The sequence below is a fragment of the Haplochromis burtoni genome, unplaced genomic scaffold, assembly GCF_018398535.1.
Source record: "Haplochromis burtoni strain Fernald_Lab_line unplaced genomic scaffold, NCSU_Asbu1 Contig_386, whole genome shotgun sequence".
NCBI classification, from domain to species: domain Eukaryota; kingdom Metazoa; phylum Chordata; class Actinopteri; order Cichliformes; family Cichlidae; genus Haplochromis; species Haplochromis burtoni.
Window position 1 is genome coordinate 491,531 of NW_024582747.1, and position 20,833 is coordinate 512,363.

General features: G+C 38.1%; 3 protein-coding genes across 4 annotated transcripts in view; 2 read left to right on the forward strand and 1 right to left on the reverse strand.

The window, feature by feature from the left end:
* Window positions 1-217: 217 nt before the first annotated feature.
* cxcr2 (chemokine (C-X-C motif) receptor 2) lies at window positions 218-3,856 on the forward strand. Its single transcript, XM_005944113.3, has 2 exons — window positions 218-394; window positions 676-3,856. Exons 1-2 carry the CDS (start codon window positions 320-322, stop codon window positions 1,735-1,737), a joined length of 1,137 nt encoding a protein of 378 aa, XP_005944175.1. The 5' UTR covers window positions 218-319; the 3' UTR covers window positions 1,738-3,856.
* Window positions 3,857-6,208: 2,352 nt separating this feature from the next.
* On the forward strand, window positions 6,209-14,461 carry LOC102304028 (fas apoptotic inhibitory molecule 1). Of its 2 annotated transcripts, none has more exons than XM_005944111.3 (5): window positions 6,209-6,330; window positions 9,033-9,166; window positions 9,307-9,535; window positions 11,252-11,301; window positions 11,790-14,461. In XM_005944111.3, the coding sequence occupies exons 2-5, from the start codon at window positions 9,053-9,055 to the stop codon at window positions 11,937-11,939; spliced, it is 543 nt and encodes a 180-aa protein (XP_005944173.1). In that variant the 5' UTR covers window positions 6,209-6,330; window positions 9,033-9,052; the 3' UTR covers window positions 11,940-14,461. The 2 variants fall into 2 exon arrangements, with proteins under 2 accessions (XP_005944173.1, XP_005944174.1); XM_005944112.3 differs by having other exon boundaries at window positions 9,036-9,166.
* Window positions 14,462-14,502: 41 nt separating this feature from the next.
* Window positions 14,503-20,833, reverse strand: part of LOC102302908 (protein mono-ADP-ribosyltransferase PARP9) — a 7,131-nt gene continuing 800 nt past the window's right edge. The window contains exons 2-8 of the mRNA XM_005944107.3: window positions 18,855-19,754; window positions 18,249-18,464; window positions 17,950-18,165; window positions 17,796-17,856; window positions 15,782-16,269; window positions 15,493-15,652; window positions 14,503-15,384 (exon numbers count right to left, since the gene is read on the reverse strand). Coding sequence (XP_005944169.1) covers window positions 15,107-15,384; window positions 15,493-15,652; window positions 15,782-16,269; window positions 17,796-17,856; window positions 17,950-18,165; window positions 18,249-18,464; window positions 18,855-19,739 — 2,304 coding nt within the window. The 5' untranslated portion in view covers window positions 19,740-19,754 and the 3' untranslated portion in view covers window positions 14,503-15,106. The remainder of the gene's footprint in view (window positions 15,385-15,492; window positions 15,653-15,781; window positions 16,270-17,795; window positions 17,857-17,949; window positions 18,166-18,248; window positions 18,465-18,854; window positions 19,755-20,833) is intronic.

A 20,833-nucleotide genomic window follows, 5' to 3' on the forward strand; every position in this document is an offset into this window, starting at 1 on the left:
ATTTTCTGCCAAAGGATCAAATTAGACAAAGTGACTTTTACATAAAGTGCCTCACTGGTATAATGTTTCCTGTCTGACATTTACCTGAAAGATCTGTCAAAATGGTTTAGAAGACAACCTGTTGTCATCTTATTCATGTAGATCGCCACAGGCAGATAGTGTGTGTGGGTTTGCCCACTTCCCTTGAGCTGAACAATTTGCTAATAAAGCACCAGCAACACAGCTCTGCACAACCATTTCACAAGGACTTTAACCACACCTCTGAGCAAAAACAACACTCCTGACAAGGTGTTCAACTTGTGCACATCACAAAGAAACGATGGAGCAACAACTTTTCATACTTTTTGTTTTGAAGTGCTTTGTTCTCACCAATCAAGCTGTGAAAGGATCAGAGGTAATCAGTGGATATCTTTGACATTGGTGCACTTGTTGTGAATGTGAGCAAAAGAAAAGGGGACTATGGATGTGTGCTAGACTAAGAAATGGTTTTCTTGCAAATTTTATTTCTAAATATTATGACACAATGATGACTGCAACTTGCTGCTTTATTGTTAACTTGTCTTCATCTTAGTACTACCGACTAAAATAGTTGCAATAAGCACCATCTACTTTGCACTGTACTATTTCCACCTGTATCCTAGTATTAACACATTGTTATGTTTTGCTCGCCTGCAGGTCTTCTCCAATTTGGGCAATCTCAGTTTAAATTACAGTTATGACGAGGATGAAGAAATTATTTCAGAATCTTCTCCTTGCAATAAAACAGTGCCTGGATTTAACAACATGGGGATGACCATCGTCTACATTATCGTGTTTGTTTTCGCCATCGTAGGTAACAGTGTTGTTGTCTTTGTCGTTTTCAATATGAAGAAAAGTAAAACCAGCACTGACATCTACCTGATGCACCTGGCGATTGCAGACCTGCTCTTCTGTCTTACCCTGCCGTTCTGGGCTGTGAAATGTAATGCTGGCTGGATCTTTGGAAACTTCCTGTGCAAACTCCTCTCAGGCTTTCAGGAGGCATCTGCGTACAGTGGCGTATTCCTGCTGGCATGCATCAGTGTGGACAGATACTTTGCCATTGTCAGAGCTACGCGGGTCCTGTCCTCCCATCACCTGTTGGTCAAAGTTATTTGCAGTATTGTGTGGCTGGTGGCTGTAATGTTGTCCTTACCTGTGGTGATTAAGAGGGAGAGCATAGATACTGAATTTGGAGTGTCCATTTGCTTTGAAAACGTTACTGGTGAAAGCAGCGATCGCTGGCGAGTGACTCTACGCGTTCTGCGGCATACACTGGGCTTCTTCCTGCCTCTGGTGGTCATGGCTGTCTGCTATGGCTGGACTGTGGTGACTTTGTTTCACACACGCAACCAACAAAAGCACAAAGCTATGCGTGTCATCTTGGCCATTGTGCTGGCATTCATTCTGTGCTGGCTGCCTTATAATGTCACTGTACTGATTGACACACTCATACAGGGGGGATCTCTGGAACTGACTACATGTGAAACTCATTACACAGTGATTGCCATGCTGAGTGTCACCGAAATTCTGGCCTTCATGCACTGTGCAGTGAATCCGGTGCTGTACGCCTTTGTTGGGCAGAAGTTCCGTAACCAGCTGCTCTCAGCTCTTTACAGACACGGCCTCATCAGCAAGAGGCTCCAGATGGCTTACAGGAAGGGCTCTGCTGGCAGTGTAGGCAGCTTAAGATCCAGAAACACCTCAGTCACAATGTAAAAAAGCCCTGATGGATGATTATTTACAGGCTCAGGTGGTGGTCATTTTTTAAAATGCATCTTCAACTGGTCAGATGTCCTCAAAGTGCAATGTACTAAAGATCCAGAAAGTACATTGATGCAAACCACATATACACCATCAGCCCTAAATAGCAAATTCAGAGAAAGTAATAACTAGACATGTCACGTTTTTTTACTCCATAACTGCTTTTGCAAGTCGTGTGAATTTCCAGGAACAGATATCGGGGGAGCGAATTGTCTTTTTCTTTCTTTTGCTGAGATTGAAAAGGTAGCAGAAAGCAGCATTGCTTGGCTTAAGATAAAATAGAAAACAGGAGAAAACATCTGTGTAGAACGAAATCTGGTGGTAAAAATAGTAATATGCAGATGTTTCTGGGTGTTAGCATTTCACACAGCCAGTTCAGCTGTTTCTTTGGTTAACAGGAGGATTTTGTTTTCTAAATAACTGGTCAGTATTTCTCAGTTTAACTCATTCCATTCTATTACTAGAATTTCCAAACAATACCCAAAATGAACTTGGTTCATTAGTAACAATGTTGCTACCAGATTTGAAATAAAATAGTGAGTTCAGTGCCTCACCTGGATCTCTCGTGGTGTAATGTATGGTGTAACTTTTGAAGTATTATTTCAGCACGAATATTGATTACTGAATCTAAGCAGTGAGAATTCAGAGAAAAAGAACGCAGGTGTTCAAGTTAAAAAGAGAATCAGATAACATGGTTAGCACTGTCATATAGCAAGAGAGTTCTGAGAAAGAAAGTCGGGGCCTTCCTGTGTGGAGCTTGCCTTGTCTGCCAGGGTTTCCTCTGGACACACTGGCTTTCTCCCACAGATATTCATGTTAACTTGTGCTGTAAATCACTTTAAGTGTTTAATAAAACCATAAAAGTGGTATAGAAATGTTAGTTTGACAGGTTTTGTGCTTTGAGCATTCACAAAAATATTGTTGCTGTACATGTTCTAATGACGCTTTAGTGTGTTTGTTCATTAAGAATAAAAACATTTAAAAATCCAGTGTTGATGTGATATTGTGCACATTATTCTGAGGCTGTCCAGTAAATATTTTTACCTTATTCTACGCAGTAGTGGAGAAAAAAAGTCTCAGTCTGATATTATCTTTCACACAGGAAGAAGCAGTGGTGAAATCTGCCATCTGTTTCAAAAACAAGTTGTGTTTGTTTCTTTGATGAAAAGGTTTCATTTAAGTAACAGAAACTCTGTAGAAACTGATAGTTTGTGTTGTAATCAGTGCTAAGATACTGTTTTGTCCAAGAAGCTGTTTCTTGCATGATCAAACCAATGTGTGTTTCTTTGACTCTGTTTTTTACTTGAAGGTGTGAAGTGATGTGCGAATGAGTCTGCAAAGTGTTGCTTCAAAATTAAAACTGCATGATATATGTGCACCGCACTGTGCTTCAAAATTAAATGTCTCCATTATGCAAGCTTATTCTTGTGTTACTACTAAATATGCGTTTAGGAAAATGTGGTATATCCAGATTTGTTTCTATTCAAGCATATTTGTCAAATTCCGTCTGCAGCTAAACTCAAATAACCATCGTCTCACACTTTGTGGTAGTCTGGCCATTTCCCTGTTTCCGGTTCTGCGTCTTGATGAATGAACAAGCTGTCTAAGAGGTATTTTTACCCGAACAATCATCTTTTGCACAACCTAATAAAGTGACTAAATCGACATTTGAGTATATTACAAAGGAAAGTTCAGCACTGTGGCAGAAAATCTTTTTGAAAATTCCTAAAGATAGAGATCTTCCTCGAAGAGGCAGACTTCAAAATGAAACTTTATTGCAGATCTCAGATTTAAGGCCCCCACTACAGTCTCCACTCTGTTGGAGTTTTGTAACAGAATCAATCACATGTAAACACACATGTGATGGTTTCAAAGCACTTTTTCCAAAAACATGTGGAGCAGGCCCACCAGCTGTAAGGCTTTTCTTCTAGGAGATGGAGCTGTATTTTGAGATAACCAACAGCATTCAGCACTGCCAACTTTAACCCCTGAACAGCCTAATAATTAACTAAAAGTAACTAAAATGCATGTGAGGGCAGCAGTGCATCAAATATTCTGCTGGAATTAAATTACTGGGAATATTTTGACAGAAGACTTGCACATGAAGGTTAAGAAATAAAAACAGAAAAAAATGAACAAAGCTTAGGTTCAAGAGTTCAACCAGCTCTTACAGGTGCTTCCTCACTTTCAGAGCTCTTAGATGTAATCAACGCTTCCTTTAGTTAACAGAACAGATGCATTTGCCCCTGGACTTACACAGAAAAAACACTTCCTAATAACAAATGTGTGGATCATCATGACACTAGAGGTTAACGCAGATAAGCAGGAACTGAAAGTGGCTGCAGTAAAAGGCAGAATGGGAGGAAGTTGCATATTTTAATCTCAAGACAATTAAGACAGCATTTGGTGACATGCATGTTCTAGACTTCAGGCCCTCATTGTTAGCAAAGGGTTTTAATCCAAGGATTAAAAAAGTAAAGTTGTTTGAGCCTCTAAAGATGACGTGTGTGTTTGTGTGTGTCTGTGGGGGGTAAAAATTGCACAATACTTAATACAATCATTTTAGTAAAACTATTAAATTAACTTCAATCATATCTTGATTTTTTGTTAGACTTAAAACACCCTGTGGTGATGCACAGAGGCAAGACTGCACAAAAAGCATAAATCTGGAGCTGGAGCTGAATATACTTTGTGGTAAAAGGAATTACCACAAGAACACACCCACGCACACACACAGGCTGCACAGTTGTGACCTTAGTCACAGAGAAGCAGAATGAAAAAGGAGAAGGAGGATGTCCCATATTAGGACATTTTTCATGCCAGTGGTGAGGCATCGTTTCCATATTCAGAGGAATTTATTTTTGCTTATCTGCGTAATAATTTTAAATCGATATTGTGTGACATTTTTGTTTTTAGTCAGCCTCTGCAACATAGTCAAAAACACCATGAAAACAGTCACTTCAAAACACAGGTGTACGCTAATCACAGAAAACACACTGATGCTCTGAATCCCACACAACTTGTTTGAAAGCAAAACAAAATACAAACAAAACATCATTGCATTTTATTCCACTATGTTAATACTATAAATAAAAAACATTTGCTGCACAAATCAACACACAAAAGTTCATCAGCGTTTTGCCCCCCTGCAGGTCAAATGTCTGAGGGGAGGAGTACCAGATCCCCAGAATGTTGTGCTAAAATATTAACTATTAACTACTGGGCTATTTCTAGTGTATTGATATGTGAGCTGTCCTTCACGGGTGGCCTTGTTTCCAGGACACGCTGATGTGCTTTGTCTTATATATTTTTGATGTGCTATATATATAATTATATATCTATATTTTAACTAAAAAGAAAAGCTGAAAAATGCAAATAATGTCAGGAATACAAAACAAACAAAATAATGAGATATACAAGAAAAAGAAGCTAAAAGGAAGATGGAGGTATGTGTTCACTGTGAGAGTTGTTGCAATGCAGTGTTTTTAATAAATAAATAAAAATAAATAAACAAATAAATAAAAATAATAATTTTATCTGGTGATTAACCATTTGCATCAAAAAACAAACAAACAACAGAACTTTTGTCCGACTATAAAATCCAACCTTCTTTTCATGTGTTATACCAAGTATTGTGCAAAAATCTTGAGCCACCAGTTGTTTCTTTATATTTTATTCCCAAGAAGCCAGACTTTCTTATCATTTTTTTTTACAGTGCTCAGTAGTTGATGTTGGTCTTTCAAAGTTATTTGCTGGAGATTGGAGATTTTAAATAACATTTAGGTACATTGTTACTAGCAGGTTGTCAGAAAAATACATACTTTGCCCATTTCTTTATCTGAATCTATAAAAAAAAAAAAAGCCAAGGTATCACAGTTCAACAGACATAAAATAGCATTTTTGCACCAATAAAGTCCTAAAGAGCTATTAGCTGAATCTTTGGCATACCTCAGCATGGTGTGCAGTGTGTCTCAGTAAGAGAAGCCGATGATCTTAAGAAATAAAGAAAACATACACTGCCAATTTAGTAGTGTTTTCATGGATGGGCTTAACCAGAGCCTGGGCCTCTACGTTATTGAAGCAGAAAAGATCATCATTACAGAACCAAAGGCAGAGACAAAGAAAGAGCTCTGAATGTCCTTCAGAAGAACCCTGGAGAACTACTGCTGAAGATACTTAAAGAAATTACAAAAGTTCGGACTCTTGAATTTTATGTTTGCTATAATTGTACAAACTCTATTTTTGCATGACAGACTTTATTTCCAGGTCTGTTTACGTGGAAATAAAGTCTTGAACGATATATAATATGTCGTGAACTTTTGCTCCTACAATCCTACAACCTAAACACATCTGGTACCTGCACTGCTATTTCCGGAGTGGGCGGGGAGAAGCCTGCGCGTAGGCCGATTCCATGTTACCATAGTAACAGCATAGCCGCAGCTCATCTGTTGGTTGTCCGCAGGAGCTGTGGAAAAACTGCGTTAAAGTGGTTGCTGGGCCATTTTTAAAGCGCCGCGGAGCTGCAGGGAGCATCTCAGGACCGGGCAGGTAACATGGAGCTGTAATGGTGGATCGTATTCCACCAGATAGCGTTTGAGGTCATGTTTTCACAGCGCAGAAGATAACGTTAGCGGTCAGACCCACAAATTGTGATCAAGCTTGCAGCAGAGTGCGTTACTATTGGAGTAAGACTTCCGCTTTATTTTCAAAATAAAACTACGTTCAATTCAATTTTATTTATATAGCGCCAAATCACAACAACAGTCGCCCCAAGGCGCTTTATATTGTACAGTATATCCTATAATAATAGGTACAGAGAAAAATCCAACAATCATATGACCCATATGATAAAATTTTCTCATATTACTGTGAAATCAGAAATTGCGTCAAGCTGTAAATGAAAAAATATAAGTGCGTGAATGCTGATTTTTTTTATGTGTGCTGGTTAAAGTGGTTAACAATCGCAGTTAAGGGTCTTTAAATACTTAAAAACAACAGCGTTAGTAAGTGTTTCAATGTGAAGACAGTTTAACACAGTTTTCCCCAATTTTATTTTTAATTTTTTCTCTTAGCAACCAGTTTAATAGTTTAAATATTCATTATAATATTTTTCTGCTCCTTGTGCATGTGACATCAGATGGGCGAGGCTATTAACATCCAGTGTTGGGAAGGTTACTTTTAAAATGTATTCCACTACAGATTACAGAATACATGCCCCAAAATGTATTTTGTAACGTATTCCGTTACGTTACTCAATGAGAGTAACGTATTCTGAATACTTTAGATTACTTAACATATTATCATACTTTTTACAACTACATGAATCTAATATTGCTGTGTGATTTATTACTATTACTGAAGGTCCGCGGCTCCGAACCGTAGTAAAGGACCTCTGGCTAATACTTCGGGTTCGTGTTGGGCTCGTAGCAGAAAAATAGCTTTACTTTGTTGTCTGTGTCAACTTTGATTGCGAGAGAGACGAGAGACAGAGAGAGGCGTTGAAAGGCTGCTCCAACGAACTTATTGTTTCGGAGGAAAACACGAACACAGTGTACAGTCCAGTCTTAATAGCTTACTTACAACTGGGCTTTTGGCTGCAGTGGTTATTATTATATTTACATGCTTCCAGCTCCCGTTTCTGCTCGATGACAACTCGTACTTTTCTCCTTTTTCTCCCTCCGTCGCTCACAGACACATAACGGGTATGGTTGTTCATTCTCCCTGCAGCGCGGACTACACTGCTCATGAGGCTACATTCTTTAGCGCTATGCCTGTAACACTCTGCCTATTGCATTCATATTAAATCACAGCCGTTTATTTTCCAACAGAAACACACTGCCGCTAACCAAACTGCTCGGCATAGCTTAGCACAACAACAACAACAACAACAACAAAAAGAGCTCTCTCACCCAGGAAACACACAGTCGCAGAGAGCGTGCGTAGCTGTCAAACAAAACCCAAACAGTCCTGACCCGCCACAATATGAAACAGGAAAATACCGCTGTGTAATCCATTTATTTCAACAAAGTAACTGTATTCTAAATACCACCATTTTAAACGGTAACTGTAAATACAGTTACTCATATTTTGTATTTTAAATACGTAACGGCGGTACATGTATTCCGTTACTCCCTAACACTGTTAACATCATAGCATAATAACTTATATTAAAGAAACATTTCAAGGAAAGATTTTTCACTGTGTTAAACATTAACCAAAACTACCATTAAAAGAAATTTAAAAAAAAAAGCTGAAACTGTAACGGTGCGTATACTGAACACGATAGACGCGACCAGAGCTTCAGGTGTGAAAAACATCTCAGTGATATCTCTTATATCACTCCCCTTTAAATAGCTGTCCAGACAGCACAAAAGTGTACATTATTTGTTGAATTGTGTTTCTTATTTAATAAGCACTCCTTTTAGAGAACAGTTGATGACGAGCCTGAGGTAGAAAAAGTCTCTTACGAGAAATAACCTTAATGTAATAAGTTATATAATGTGTCTAGATAGAGTTATAGTGTTATTTTCCAGGAATTTCATTTTTTCATTTTATAATACTAGTCACAATAATAATTATTATAAGAAGAAAGTAATTAATGACTAATTAATAGCTTATCTGTAATTCACAGCTGTAATCACACTCTGAAAAGGCCTAGAAGTGGGCTCTTCGATCTAATCCTCAGTACACACTGCAGTAGCTGCACATCCTTAATATCTGCACAACCTGTGCAGTGTGAACAACACAGTTTACGGTACAATTTCAAGCATATATATTTAATTTGTGTTATATACTGGGAGTAATTCTATTTTATAACTTTATAATATATTAAATTATTTAATTTAGTTTAGACAGTTACTGTTCTTCCTTCTTCGAGCAACTATAACCACACAATTTCCTCAAGGTTTAATAAAGTATTCTGATTCTGATTCTCTTTGAGGTTTGACACCCGTTTTTCCACTTTTACTTTGAAAGAACACTCCCGAAACCGGAAGTTTAGATTTCACAAAGAGTAACATTGTAGCTGCGCTCTTTAGCCGTGTTTCTGTCACAGTTATAACTCGCTATTAATACTCTAACGCCGTAGCTGTAGTTGCTGTAATGAAGTAGCCGGGGGGGATTCGTGCCGGCGGGCTAAGAGCCGCAGAGATACGAGCATTGTTAGCTTTCATTTCTTTAATAGCAGCTGAGGTTAGCACAGGGTATTAGCTGCCCTTGGTTTCGGTTCACGCTGTAGTTTGGTTCTCCAGCAGGTTCTGAAGGACTCACGATGTCTAATGATCTCGCTGGAGTTTGGGAGGTGGCGCTGAGTGATGGAGTTCACAGAATCGAGTTTGAACACGGGACCACCACCGGAAAGAGGGTCATCTACGTGGATGGAAAGGTGTGCAGTCATACTGTTAGCCGGGGAAACACTGGACGTGTTTTGCTGGACTAATCTTATTTATTAATTTATTTGAGTTTATTTGAGTGTTTCTGAGGTCAGCCTCATCAGCTCCTGTGATTTTCTGATTTATACTCCAGGAGGTCCTGAGACGGGACTGGATGTTCAAACTGGTGGGGAAGGAAACTTTCAGCGTGGGCAGTTCAGACACCAAAGCCACCATCAATATAGATGCAGTCAGTGGCTTTGCCTATGAGTACACCCTGGAGATCAACGGGAAGAGCCTGAAGAAGTACATGGAGAACAGGTCAAAGGTCACCAGCACCTGGTTGCTCAACTTAGACGGCATTGACTGCAGAGTGGTCCTGGGTGAGCTCCTCTCAGTGTTTGTATCATTCAGCTCTTGTCCTTTTACTTCTGTTACTGTGACAGCTTATAATTATGATTTTTTTTTATTCATACAGAAAAGCTCTATATTCAAGATTCTGCAAAAATTATGCAAAAAAACCCTCCCAACAACCCAAAACATGATCTCATAGGAGAAAAGATGCAACTTATTTTATAGCTTTAATAGGTTATAAAATACAAATGTATATCTAAGATACATAAAGCTTTAATTCATCTACATAGTCAGTCAGGATAGATATAGACCTGATATTTAGCACAGTGTGATTTATGCCACTTCACAGCCACCCTCTAATATTATGCAGTAGCTGAGCCTAAGCTCCTTAACTACTCTAAGCTTGGACCATATACAGCCGTGTCTGTGATCTGGGCGAGTTAATCCTTCATATAATTCTACTGCTTACAGTGGATCAAGTGGCAAACTGCCTTGAAAGCACATGTCGCAAATAACCACTGTGCATTGTCTGCATTTGTAACAGAGATATCCCAGCTGGGAAAGAATGGAAATATTAAACTAAACTTTATATTAAAAACAATCTCTGTGGTTTGTCTTTCACTGTATGTAGTACATTTTGTACTATGCTTTATCCAGCATGTCTTGTTCAACTATTCACACACATTCATACAAGCACTTCTACACCTAAGTGCTTTCCATCTAACAGTCACACTCTGATGAGCACATCGAAGAGCAACTTGGGGTTAAGTATCATGCCTAAGAATGCTTTGGCATGTAGACTGAGACAGACAGGAAAATATAAATTAATCCAGAAACACTTTGTTCAAAGGATTCTGGCAAGAAACAGTAAATACAACTTTTATTAAAAGTCAGGTTATCATGTTAAATATTCATTACCCTGATGTTGATCAAGATAACTGTGGTTGTGATTTTTGCTGTAACTGAGCAGCCTGAATTTGGTTCTTGTTGAGAAACAGAAACAAACAAAGACTTGATTTATAGTAGCTAAACAGAGCTCAGCAACTCTTTGGAATAATATACAGCATGAACAGTATATTAGATTAGCACCAAGATAATATCTCTGTGAAACGAACTCTAATAGGCTGTAATTGTGTGTAATTACTCATTTACTCAGTATGTAGCAGCCAGTGTTCTGCCATTGGAGGCATTTTCCATTTTTCTTGTCTTTATGACTCAGTCTGTGCATAGACTCATGTGGTCCTGCAGGTCTGAAGTCTTTTCTCTTCCCTGCCTTCAGTGAAAGTAACTTTATTAGCTCTGTTTAGTGTTTCACTGCAGAGAGCAGATGAATGCAGATAAAGATTAAGGCAAACAAGGGCGTTGCTCAGATCAGACGTTGCATCGCCTTTCAGTCACAAAGTTAATGCTGTGGCTCTTTAGCAAATGTCAGCTGTGGTTTTATAATGTCAAGCGGAGAATTCTGTGCTGGTGCAGACCATAAATCTGGCTCTTAGTTTGCAGAAACCACCTACAAGTGATTAAATACGCAGAATAGATAAGAGTCAGACTAGGACTGGAAACCACAAGACAGTCAGATAAACTTTCTCATTCCAGCACCCAGCAACATTACACCTAAAGTTAAAGCTATTCACTAACCTGCTCTCACTGGCTCAGCAGCTGTGTGTTGGCCAGTTTACTTACATTTTTTTTAAATGCTTATCTGGTAAATATTAATTTAAAAAAATCTGTCTTTTTACTTTCAGAGAAAGACACCATGGATGTTTGGTGTAACGGACAAAATATTGAGACTGCAGTAAGTAAAACACGAGTGACATAATACAGGTTGTTATTAGAGCAGCAGTTCCCTTGGTAACAGACCACTAGGGGTCTGTGACCCGGGGACCCTGCAAGAGAGGTGGTATAAATCATAGATTCATTAAAGAGTGCTTATGTTGATGGGAGGCTTTCACATTAAGGATTAGGCTGTGTGTACTTGTTTTGTGTATTAAAATTTGGTTTGGATATTGTCTTTGTGTTCGGATATGTAATTTTATCTGGGGTGTTGGTCTTATTATATTGAATAGTTAACTACAATTGTAAAACCATAAGTTGTTTACTGATGATTGTTTGTGTATTCCTGGTTGTTGTTTTATCTGCTCATTGCCTTTGAATATAAATTGATTGGTTGCTTGTGTGGTGCGTTGCATTGTTTTCTTTTGGGATATCATATTGGATCATTATTTTCGTTTGGAACAGGACGCTTCCTTTCTTAGTTCACGCTTTTGCGATTTGCGCCTGCAGGGTGAGTTTGTGGACGACGGCACAGAGACGCACTTCACACTCGGAGACCACAACTGCTGCGTGAAAGCTGTGAGCAGCGGGAAGAGACGAGACGGGATCATTCACACGCTGCTCGTGGACGGCACGGAGATCGCTGAATGCACAGAGTGAGCGTGACTGCGCCTGGATGACAGCAGAGATCTGGTTTTGTATCTGTGACGCCGAGTGAGGGCGCGAGGTGATTTAAAGCTGATGAAGTCAGGGACCAACTGAGAGAAACAATGCATTGCTGCTGTAGTGTGCGGAGTATATTAGCCATATATATACTGGTGAAAGCTGTCCTGTAAATAGCATAGCTGAAGACAAAAGCTAAGTTTGAGCAGTTTTAGAAGACCGAGGGCAGCTACTAATGCCAGAAACAAGCATTTACTGTCTCCAAATGTTCACACTGGATATTTGATGTGTACACTGGTCTTTATAATCATATTAACACTATTAATCTCAGTAATATCATCAACACGGGAGTCCAGATGTGCCACATTATTCTCTCTCAGCCAGGGTTTTAACACGAGCAGCTGCTTTTGAAGAAGTACTGTATCACACAGCCAAATGTTACCAGTGAGCTGTCCCAGTAAACCCTCACCTCATTCTCTCTTACCTTTGTGCTAGCTTTCTTGTATTTTCAAATGTTGTGGAGTGGGAGGTTCAACAACAGGGTAACTTTATTCCTTGAATGTAGCAGTGGACTGGTTCCTGTTCTGGTGTTGGCGTGTTACATGCTTTGTGTTTCCATTGGTTAATTCTGTTGATATGAAGTGATTAGCTTCCAACGGCCTGCTGTTGATGTGTCAGAATATTTACAGGGTGCGTTGTTCTCAGTTTTCACTTAGGCATAAATCATTTACACAGCTGCAATCACTCACTGATGTCCAAACATACTTTAAAGACGTTCTGTTCTCTTTAGAAAGATCTGTGACTGTGTTGTGCTGTCAATTCATGCAGTAGTATCATAGAGTGTATGATGGACAAAGCCACTGTGATGTCACCCACATTTGTCAAAGCCACATTTTTGGACCCTTCAGCTGTCCACTGTGACCCTCTTAGGGTTTTTAAACCAGGTGTCACAGAAGCGGGGTCGATCGGTCATTGCCCCCGTTATCGTCTTTCTGAACATCATGTATTAGATATGATGTAAATGTAGTGATTGATACCACTGATTAATTAATGAAGTGTTTACCGAGGTCACAGCTCAAATGTCAGACGGCTCCTTTTCCACTGAAATCTGTTGAGTTTTTTTTCCTGCTAACTACAAGTACAGAAGTCGCCCCCTGCTGGCTATTAGAAAGAATGCAGGTTAAGGCATTGGCTTCATTTTACCAGTATGGAAGCTATGTCCATCTTATACATGCAGTCTATGGATAATACAGAATTTGAGCTAAAAATATTTTAATAAAATCATGGTTATTAAATATTAAGGATTTCTCCAGTGTATGTGAAGCAAATGTTTGGTAAGAGACGTTCACTAAGGCTGTACTCACACTAAGAAAGCTGTGCCATGCCCGAGTATGTTTGTTTCCCATTTTCCAGTTTGTTTGACCAGACTGCTGCATGCTCCACCCCGGCAGGGTTACATGAACTGCTCCAGTCCAGGTTCAGTTGGACTCAACATGTGCATGTTATGTGACCACTAATCGTGCACAAGTACTTACATGTAACTCCGGCAGTTGTTCAATGACAGCTGCCTGTGTGAAAATCACTGTGTTCAGCACTTCACAAATCTATAAGGCATGTGAGAGGATGAAGTGTCAGCACTTTAAAATGAAACTGGATGCATAACATCATGAACGTCACTGTAGACACACACTGATGCACACTCTGAGCCCACACTGTTAAGGGTGAGTGCAGGCGATCAGTGGAGTGGTGACGAGGCGACAGCCATGATGTGTGCGAGTACATCCTCACTGTTAGAAATTGGAACCCAGATTTACTCAAACACTGAGCCAATCCAAACTGGGTTTAGGCATTAAAGAAAGTACTGTTGGTATTTAGAAAGAGAGCGCAGTGACAACATGGCATGTAGGAGATTTTGAACTGAGATTTTTGACCCTGCTGCATATATTTCTATGAGTTCCTTTTTCTAGGTGCAAAATATACAGAGAACTCTTAAAGCTCACAAATTGATTTACTAATGTTTGCAACACAATTTATTGCTAATCCTGATAATATTTAATCCAGAATAAAACATGAAAATGTTTCCAATTGTTATTTTTGTGCTTGATATTAAAATGAGCTGACTGTGTGTGTGTGTTTGGATACAGCATACATTTTGTAAATCATTGGTAAAGTTAACCACACCTTTGAGCTCACATGCCGTTTTGCCCCATGTAGTAAATCTGGCCAACTTAGCAAACTTCATCTGCTGATGTCTGTGAAACTGAACTGAAATGCAGCTGAAAGCTTCGTGAAACGGACACACTATTTGTTTTTCCTGTCAAACTGTTTCAGGGGTCAAAGGTGAATATGTTTCATGCTCAGTAGACTGTGACATTGTATAGTTATGATTACCTTCTCACTCTGTTTTTCATGTGTCGTGTATACAGGAATAATGTTTATACATGTATTTCATTTTGTAAGTTGTTTAAATTGTATTTTATTTTATTAAATTTGTGTAGTTGATCAGGTTTTGTTGTTGAGCTTTAAGTAAAAAAAAAAATCTGGACACACTTGAAGCTTTGCTGTGTTTAATAGTTGTTTTTCCATATTTCAGTAAATGTTGTTACAACAAAAATATAAAAACAAAACATAAAACAAGTCCAGATTCTTCAAACAAACAATAAATTGTAATTTTATTCTGACATCAACATTAGGAAAACTGTAACTACTCATGTCCATTATGACTCATTCTCCCATTCATCATGGAGTTCACCACCACCATTATTATTTTATGGATAAGCAAAGCTAGAATAAAGTCTTTTCATATTTATTGTGGTATTTGCTGTTATAATCATGTCTAAATGTATGGAGTCATGACATGCCACTAAACAAATGAACCCTTTCAATGTAAAAACTACAGTGTTGTTGATATAAAAACACACATTTTTAAGCTCAATCTTGATTTATTAACATGTGATTGGTTCTACTCCTTGTAGTATTGCTATGATAAAATACATTTTGATAACTTGTTGCTTCCATTACTCAGTAATACATTATGAGAAAAATAAGCCCAGTCATTCCTTCATATTTTGCTCTTAATAATCATTATATTGAGTCTATGACTGACAAAAACAGTTATTTCTTTCTAATAGTAAATATGCTCATTAAAGATACCCTTCAGTTAGTTACTTCAGGTTTCTACAGGTGATGATGTACCTGGGCAGGGCTTGATAACTACTAAAAATGACTGAGATATCAGACCCTCCATTCACACTGTCAAACCTAACTTGGGGATCTTTCCCTACAGCAGGTGGCAGAATGAGACCTGGTTTACCCTTTATGGACTTCCCTGTCAGCACATCAGCTTCAACAAAGTACAGATACTGATCATTATTCTCCCTCCAAACGTCCATGGCCTTCTTCACATTCTTAGCAAAGTAGATACCCTCTCCACATTGTGGGTCTGAATCCAGAAAGAGATAAAAAAAAAAAGAAAGTATTATTTGTACATGACTTAATTATTAAATCCAGTGTACCTTTGATGTTATGCATATAAAAAGCATTATCATACCTTCTGGTGGTGCACACTCTGCATGGAAGCCAATTTGGCTAACCATCTCGCAGAACTGTGCAGGTATCTGCTGAAACATTTTCTCAGACGAGGAGCACCCCAACTGTTTTTTCTTGAGATCAAACAGCAGCTCCAGTGCAGGGTTCTCAACTTTGTCAACCTAAAAGTGTTTCATTTTGATATAAGGCATAAAGCTTATTTATATAACGTAAGAAATCAAACTGTGATCAGAAACTAAATCCTAAAGCTTCATTACAGCTTTAGGCCTGGTTTATTAAACACACTGTACCTTTAATATCCACAGACCAAGATTTCTGATAGCAGGTATTCTGTCTTTGAAGTCCCAGCTTGACTTGTCCACTGTCTTTGTCTTTTTTTCTCTTTTAAGAGGCACTTCATTAGCTAACAGTTTGCACATTTCGTTCTCCTCCTCTGTGACAAACTCCTTCTGGACAGTGCAGAGCATGGCCTCCACCTGTAATGCAGCAACTACAGCATCCTCAACTGAATCCCCTTCAACATTTAGGCAGGCGTGACCCTTGGTCAAAAACTCCTCAAACTTAACACCCTTTCTGGTTAGACGAGAGAGCTGCAGGTATTCCTTCTCACTGAGGTGCTGGATGAAGTTGTTACAGATAGTAACACAGGGAGACGACTTGCAGAGAAGATGTGTAAGCCATTTTTCAGCCTCACTTGCAGACTCTTCAGATGGAGCACTCAGACTGATGTGTGGAGCTGGACGTCTGTTAAAACTGAGGTCTTCTTTTTCCATCAGAGCTGGTGGAGATTACAAGGAGACATTATCACTACTGAAAGACCACTATCTTATTTATCTTTAACAATCTCTACGTAGCATTAAACTTTATGAATAAAAATAACTTAAAAGTTCCTTAAACTTAAGCAAATACAAATTTTTGCTGTTAACAATGAGATATTCTATAAAGTTTGCAAATCATGTTACAACTGATGTATGTACATTTATGCCATTAGTTTGTATAATACCGTTTAATTAGTCTATTAATTATGTGTGATATGACATTGTTTGGTATCATAGCTGATAAGAGACAGTTTGCAAGAAAGGTTTCTTTACTGATCACTATTCTACTCCCCAGAGTATCAACACTGCCATTTAGTTAGAGTCACTACTATCTGAGGATATGCATACTTTTTCTTTTTAGTGCTGGCTCTTTCTGAACTGTGGCATTAATAGTAAGAATGGTCTTCCTGTCAACTAATTTTGGTGCCTGAATCTAACAAACAGCAGGACAAGTCAAAGTAAATTTTATAAAATGAAATAGCGGTAGCAAAACCCAGGAACAAATGGCACTTTGTGGGTTCACAGTCTTGTGATTTATGCCAGTGCCATTCCACCTTTCTATTTGCTCTTTAAAACAAGAATTGTGACTTACACCTTTGCTATAAATACTATTTGTAATAAAGCTTGAAGGCTAAACTACAGATTTGGTAGATCTACGCTCCATACCACACCTATGGCCACAAACTCTGCGTGAGTTAAAGAGTAAGATGGTGAAGGTTTCTGGGCTCTCCCAAAGAGAAAGGATCAGAAGCCCAGTCATACAGGAGAAGTTCAGTGTGGAGAAACTGCTTTTTGCATAGAAAAGAACTGGCTGAGTTGGTTCGAGGAGCTGACTACAGTGACCTCTGGATGCCTCTTAGATGATATGGTTCATACATGACCTCCCTGGAGTAGATCCCAGGGAAGAACAAGAACATGCTGGAGAATTTATGTCTCCCAGCTGGCATTGACCAGAGATGATGGAGGCAGTGACCAGGGTAAGGAAGGTGGGAGGGCATCAGCTGCAATTTACAATAATAATTTAGATAATGTTCTACAAACCAAATACAAATGAATTAGTAAATGCTGTTTACAAACTTTACATAATTATTCCATAACATTTAAAAATCAATTTCAGACTTGTTAACAATGGTTATTATATAATTTCACCCACACAGCTACAATAGAACAGTTTTTAAAATAGTTTTCAATCTCCCAAGTAGGCAGTTTATAAATGAAACAAGTGTTTCAGAATTTTGAGCTTGTATAGTAACACGTGATTTTAGCGCAGTTATTTCAGTAATTGGAAGCAGAGTGAAAACACTTGGAGAGTGTGATAATGATCATTTAACCATTTTGTGAACTAATAAAGAATCACAATAAAGTCACCACAAGGAAAATTAAAAAACAAAAACCAAAGGTTGCTGCATCTTAAAAACTCATTGTATCTGTTGTCTATCTGTGTGTAAATAAAGTGTCTGACAAAACTGAAATATTTTGCCATTACCAGGTGTAAAGCTGGAATGGGATGCCTTCTGTTGGAAAGATCTTATTTTATCCTCAAAAGCCTGAAAAGAAGTAGTCATTAATAAATATATTTAATCCTTACAGATTGGAGTTGGTATTATTTTAAAATCAAGGCAAGATTTTTTAAATCTAACCTGAAATGTGACAGAGTCTGAAGGAAATATGACAAAATAAATTTCCATCTTCCCTGTAAACATTTTGGCAAACTCAACCACGGCATCTGACATGATGTGTGCAACTTCTCTTTTATTGAACCCAAGGTTTCCACTGCCGATTGCAGGAAAGGCGATGGACTTGTGGCCATTTGTAGCTGCCATCTTTAAACATTGCAATACTGAATCAAAAAGGATCTGTTATGAAAAAAGAAACGAAAAGACAAGGATATGAATTCTGTTTTTTCTATTTTATAATATAATGTTCAATTATAATGTACCTCTTGCGATGCCTGTCGTTCTTTAGCAACACAGAAAGTGTGAAACACCTCTTTACACCACAGATTGTAACCTTGTGTGATGATAATGTGATTCCTCTGAGGAGCACTTCGTATTTCATGTTGCATTTTGCGACCAGCTTTGTTCAGCAAAGCAGCAGAGATCTCACCCTTGGTCAAGTCTTTGTCAGGTGATGCTGTGTTTACAATGACATCCACCTGAAAGGTGACAAAGGATTATAAATAAGAGTTTTAGAACAAAAATATATAGTAGATCATTAGTGTACGTATGCTCAGAAGCCCTAAAAATGTTTAATTGGAGCTTATAAATATAACATGCATGCACCAATTCACTATTACGGTATAATGTTCTTTCTATTTTTAGTTGTATTTTGATATAGTTGTATTATTATTATTATTTTTTTTAGTTTTCTTATGACTTTTATGCGCTTTCATTCTGGTTTGTTTCCTTTATTTTTTTCTTTTTGGTTTGTTTTTTTGCATCTCCAACAATAAAAATATACACTGATAATTTGATAAACATATGAGTAAAAAGAACTCGGAAAACACTGAAGTTAAAACATAATGAAGAAACAGTAAGATTCTTACCTTCTGATTTTCAATGTTATCCCTCTTCAGTGTTAGATTAACGCTCCAAATCTGGGTGGCAATGTCTGATGTTTTGGCAGTACCTTTGCTTTGTGCTGCAAGGCTGTGTGGCATTAACTGGTGAGGGGCCAGAATCTTATGGCAGGCCTTCATCATTTCTGTGACTGTTTGGTCATCATTGTTAGCAAAGAGTATCTCTTTAGGAAGATGGTTGTGGGAGTGAAAACGTTCATAGTAGTTTTTCACAGTTGCCACTATAGTATCGGCACAATCTTGCAGGGGGTAGTTGAACAACCCAGAGCTTATAGCAGGAATAGCAACAGTGTCCAGACAATTTTTCTCAACTGTTTGCAGAATCCTCCAGATGGTCTTCTCCAACAGTAGTTTAGCATCAAAAAATTCTGACCGTGTGAAACCATATGACAAATGTGGGCCCACTGCATGAATTATGACCTTGCATGGTAAAGAGCCAGAAGTAGTGATAACTGCTTCACCTGTTTTTAAGGCACCATGTGTGGTGATGTGAATATCACTTTCCTTTTGGATTTGAGGACCACCAGCTTCACACAGAGCATAAGCAAGTCCACCACCATGCTGAAGATGGGAGTTGGCAGCATTCACAACAGCATCCACTTTTAAAGTGGTGAGATCAGCCTTCCACACGGACACCTCAATACCTGCAGGCAGCTTGACAGAAAACCTCTTCTCTTGGGCAACAGTCTGCCTCTTCTGCTGTACAAAGCTCATATCACTCTCAAAATCCACGCCTTCGATAGTTGCTGCACATCCAAATTTGCTTTTAAGGATGTCAGTCAGACCACGCCCACACCGTTGCACAATGTTAAGTGAGGATCCTTGAAGACGAATATCTAATTTACTGGCCATGGTTTCTACCAAGATCTATAAAAAAATGTTACATTAGAGGATCATACAAAGAGAAAAGCAACACACTTTTTACAGTAAATCCAAATCATATGCACTGACTGAGAACGAGTGATATAAATTTTAAAAATAAAATACTTTAACATGAAAGTCTCAGAATAATGAGATAACAGTCATTTTTGCTGAAAACTGTCCTTTAAGCTTACATAAGTATTCCATCAAAATCATTAATGACTCATTTTATTATCACATTGGTTCATAGCTGTAATTTGGAACAATCCTTTGTGCTTTGATTATAACAAGGACATTTCTAAGTGATCTCAACTGTTAGTAGAGTTAGCAGTATTATATTTAATAACATATTTAGTAGTTCTGAAGTTCAAAGTTTTAGCAAATGCAGTGTATTGATATCAGAGTTTTGTACTCCCTAAAAATTAGTTTTGGCTTTGCCATCAGTCACCAAAATCTATAATCAGTCAGACTCTGGTTAAAGCAAAAGGAATGTTATTGGAAGTGTCTTCAAAACATTTGAGATAAAAAAAATATATATATAGATTTTATTAAGAAATCAAAATATGACTACTGAATTAATATTAACACGTTAATCACCATTCCATTGGTATTTATTGGCACAGTAATTATGGAGATGCATATAATGATGCATACAAATTGCCTATGAAGCCTCTGGTGCCGGTTTTACTGAAAACACAACTGCTGGCCTAACCACTCTCAGAGACACAATTTTGTGGAAAATAGTAATGTCACTAGAGAAAATAACTATCTTAACGTTTTTTGGGGGGTTTTTTTTGGTATTATCAGGACTATAAAAAAATCGTACTTTGCAATGAGCAATAAATGTTGATGGCTGTGGGCAAGCTATGGTAAAATCTATAAATTGCTGTTAAACCGTCACTGCAGCAGAGGGAGACAAAGACAAACAATGGCCAGTATTATGCCACTTAAATAATTTACCTGCTTGAGAAACAATAAGCTTTATATCTGCACACGTCTGTAGAATTTACAAATTCTTCAATGTGCTGAAATAGCTTTACATTGTCTTTGAAAAATGTGTTTCATAAGTTCTACAAAAAAAAAAA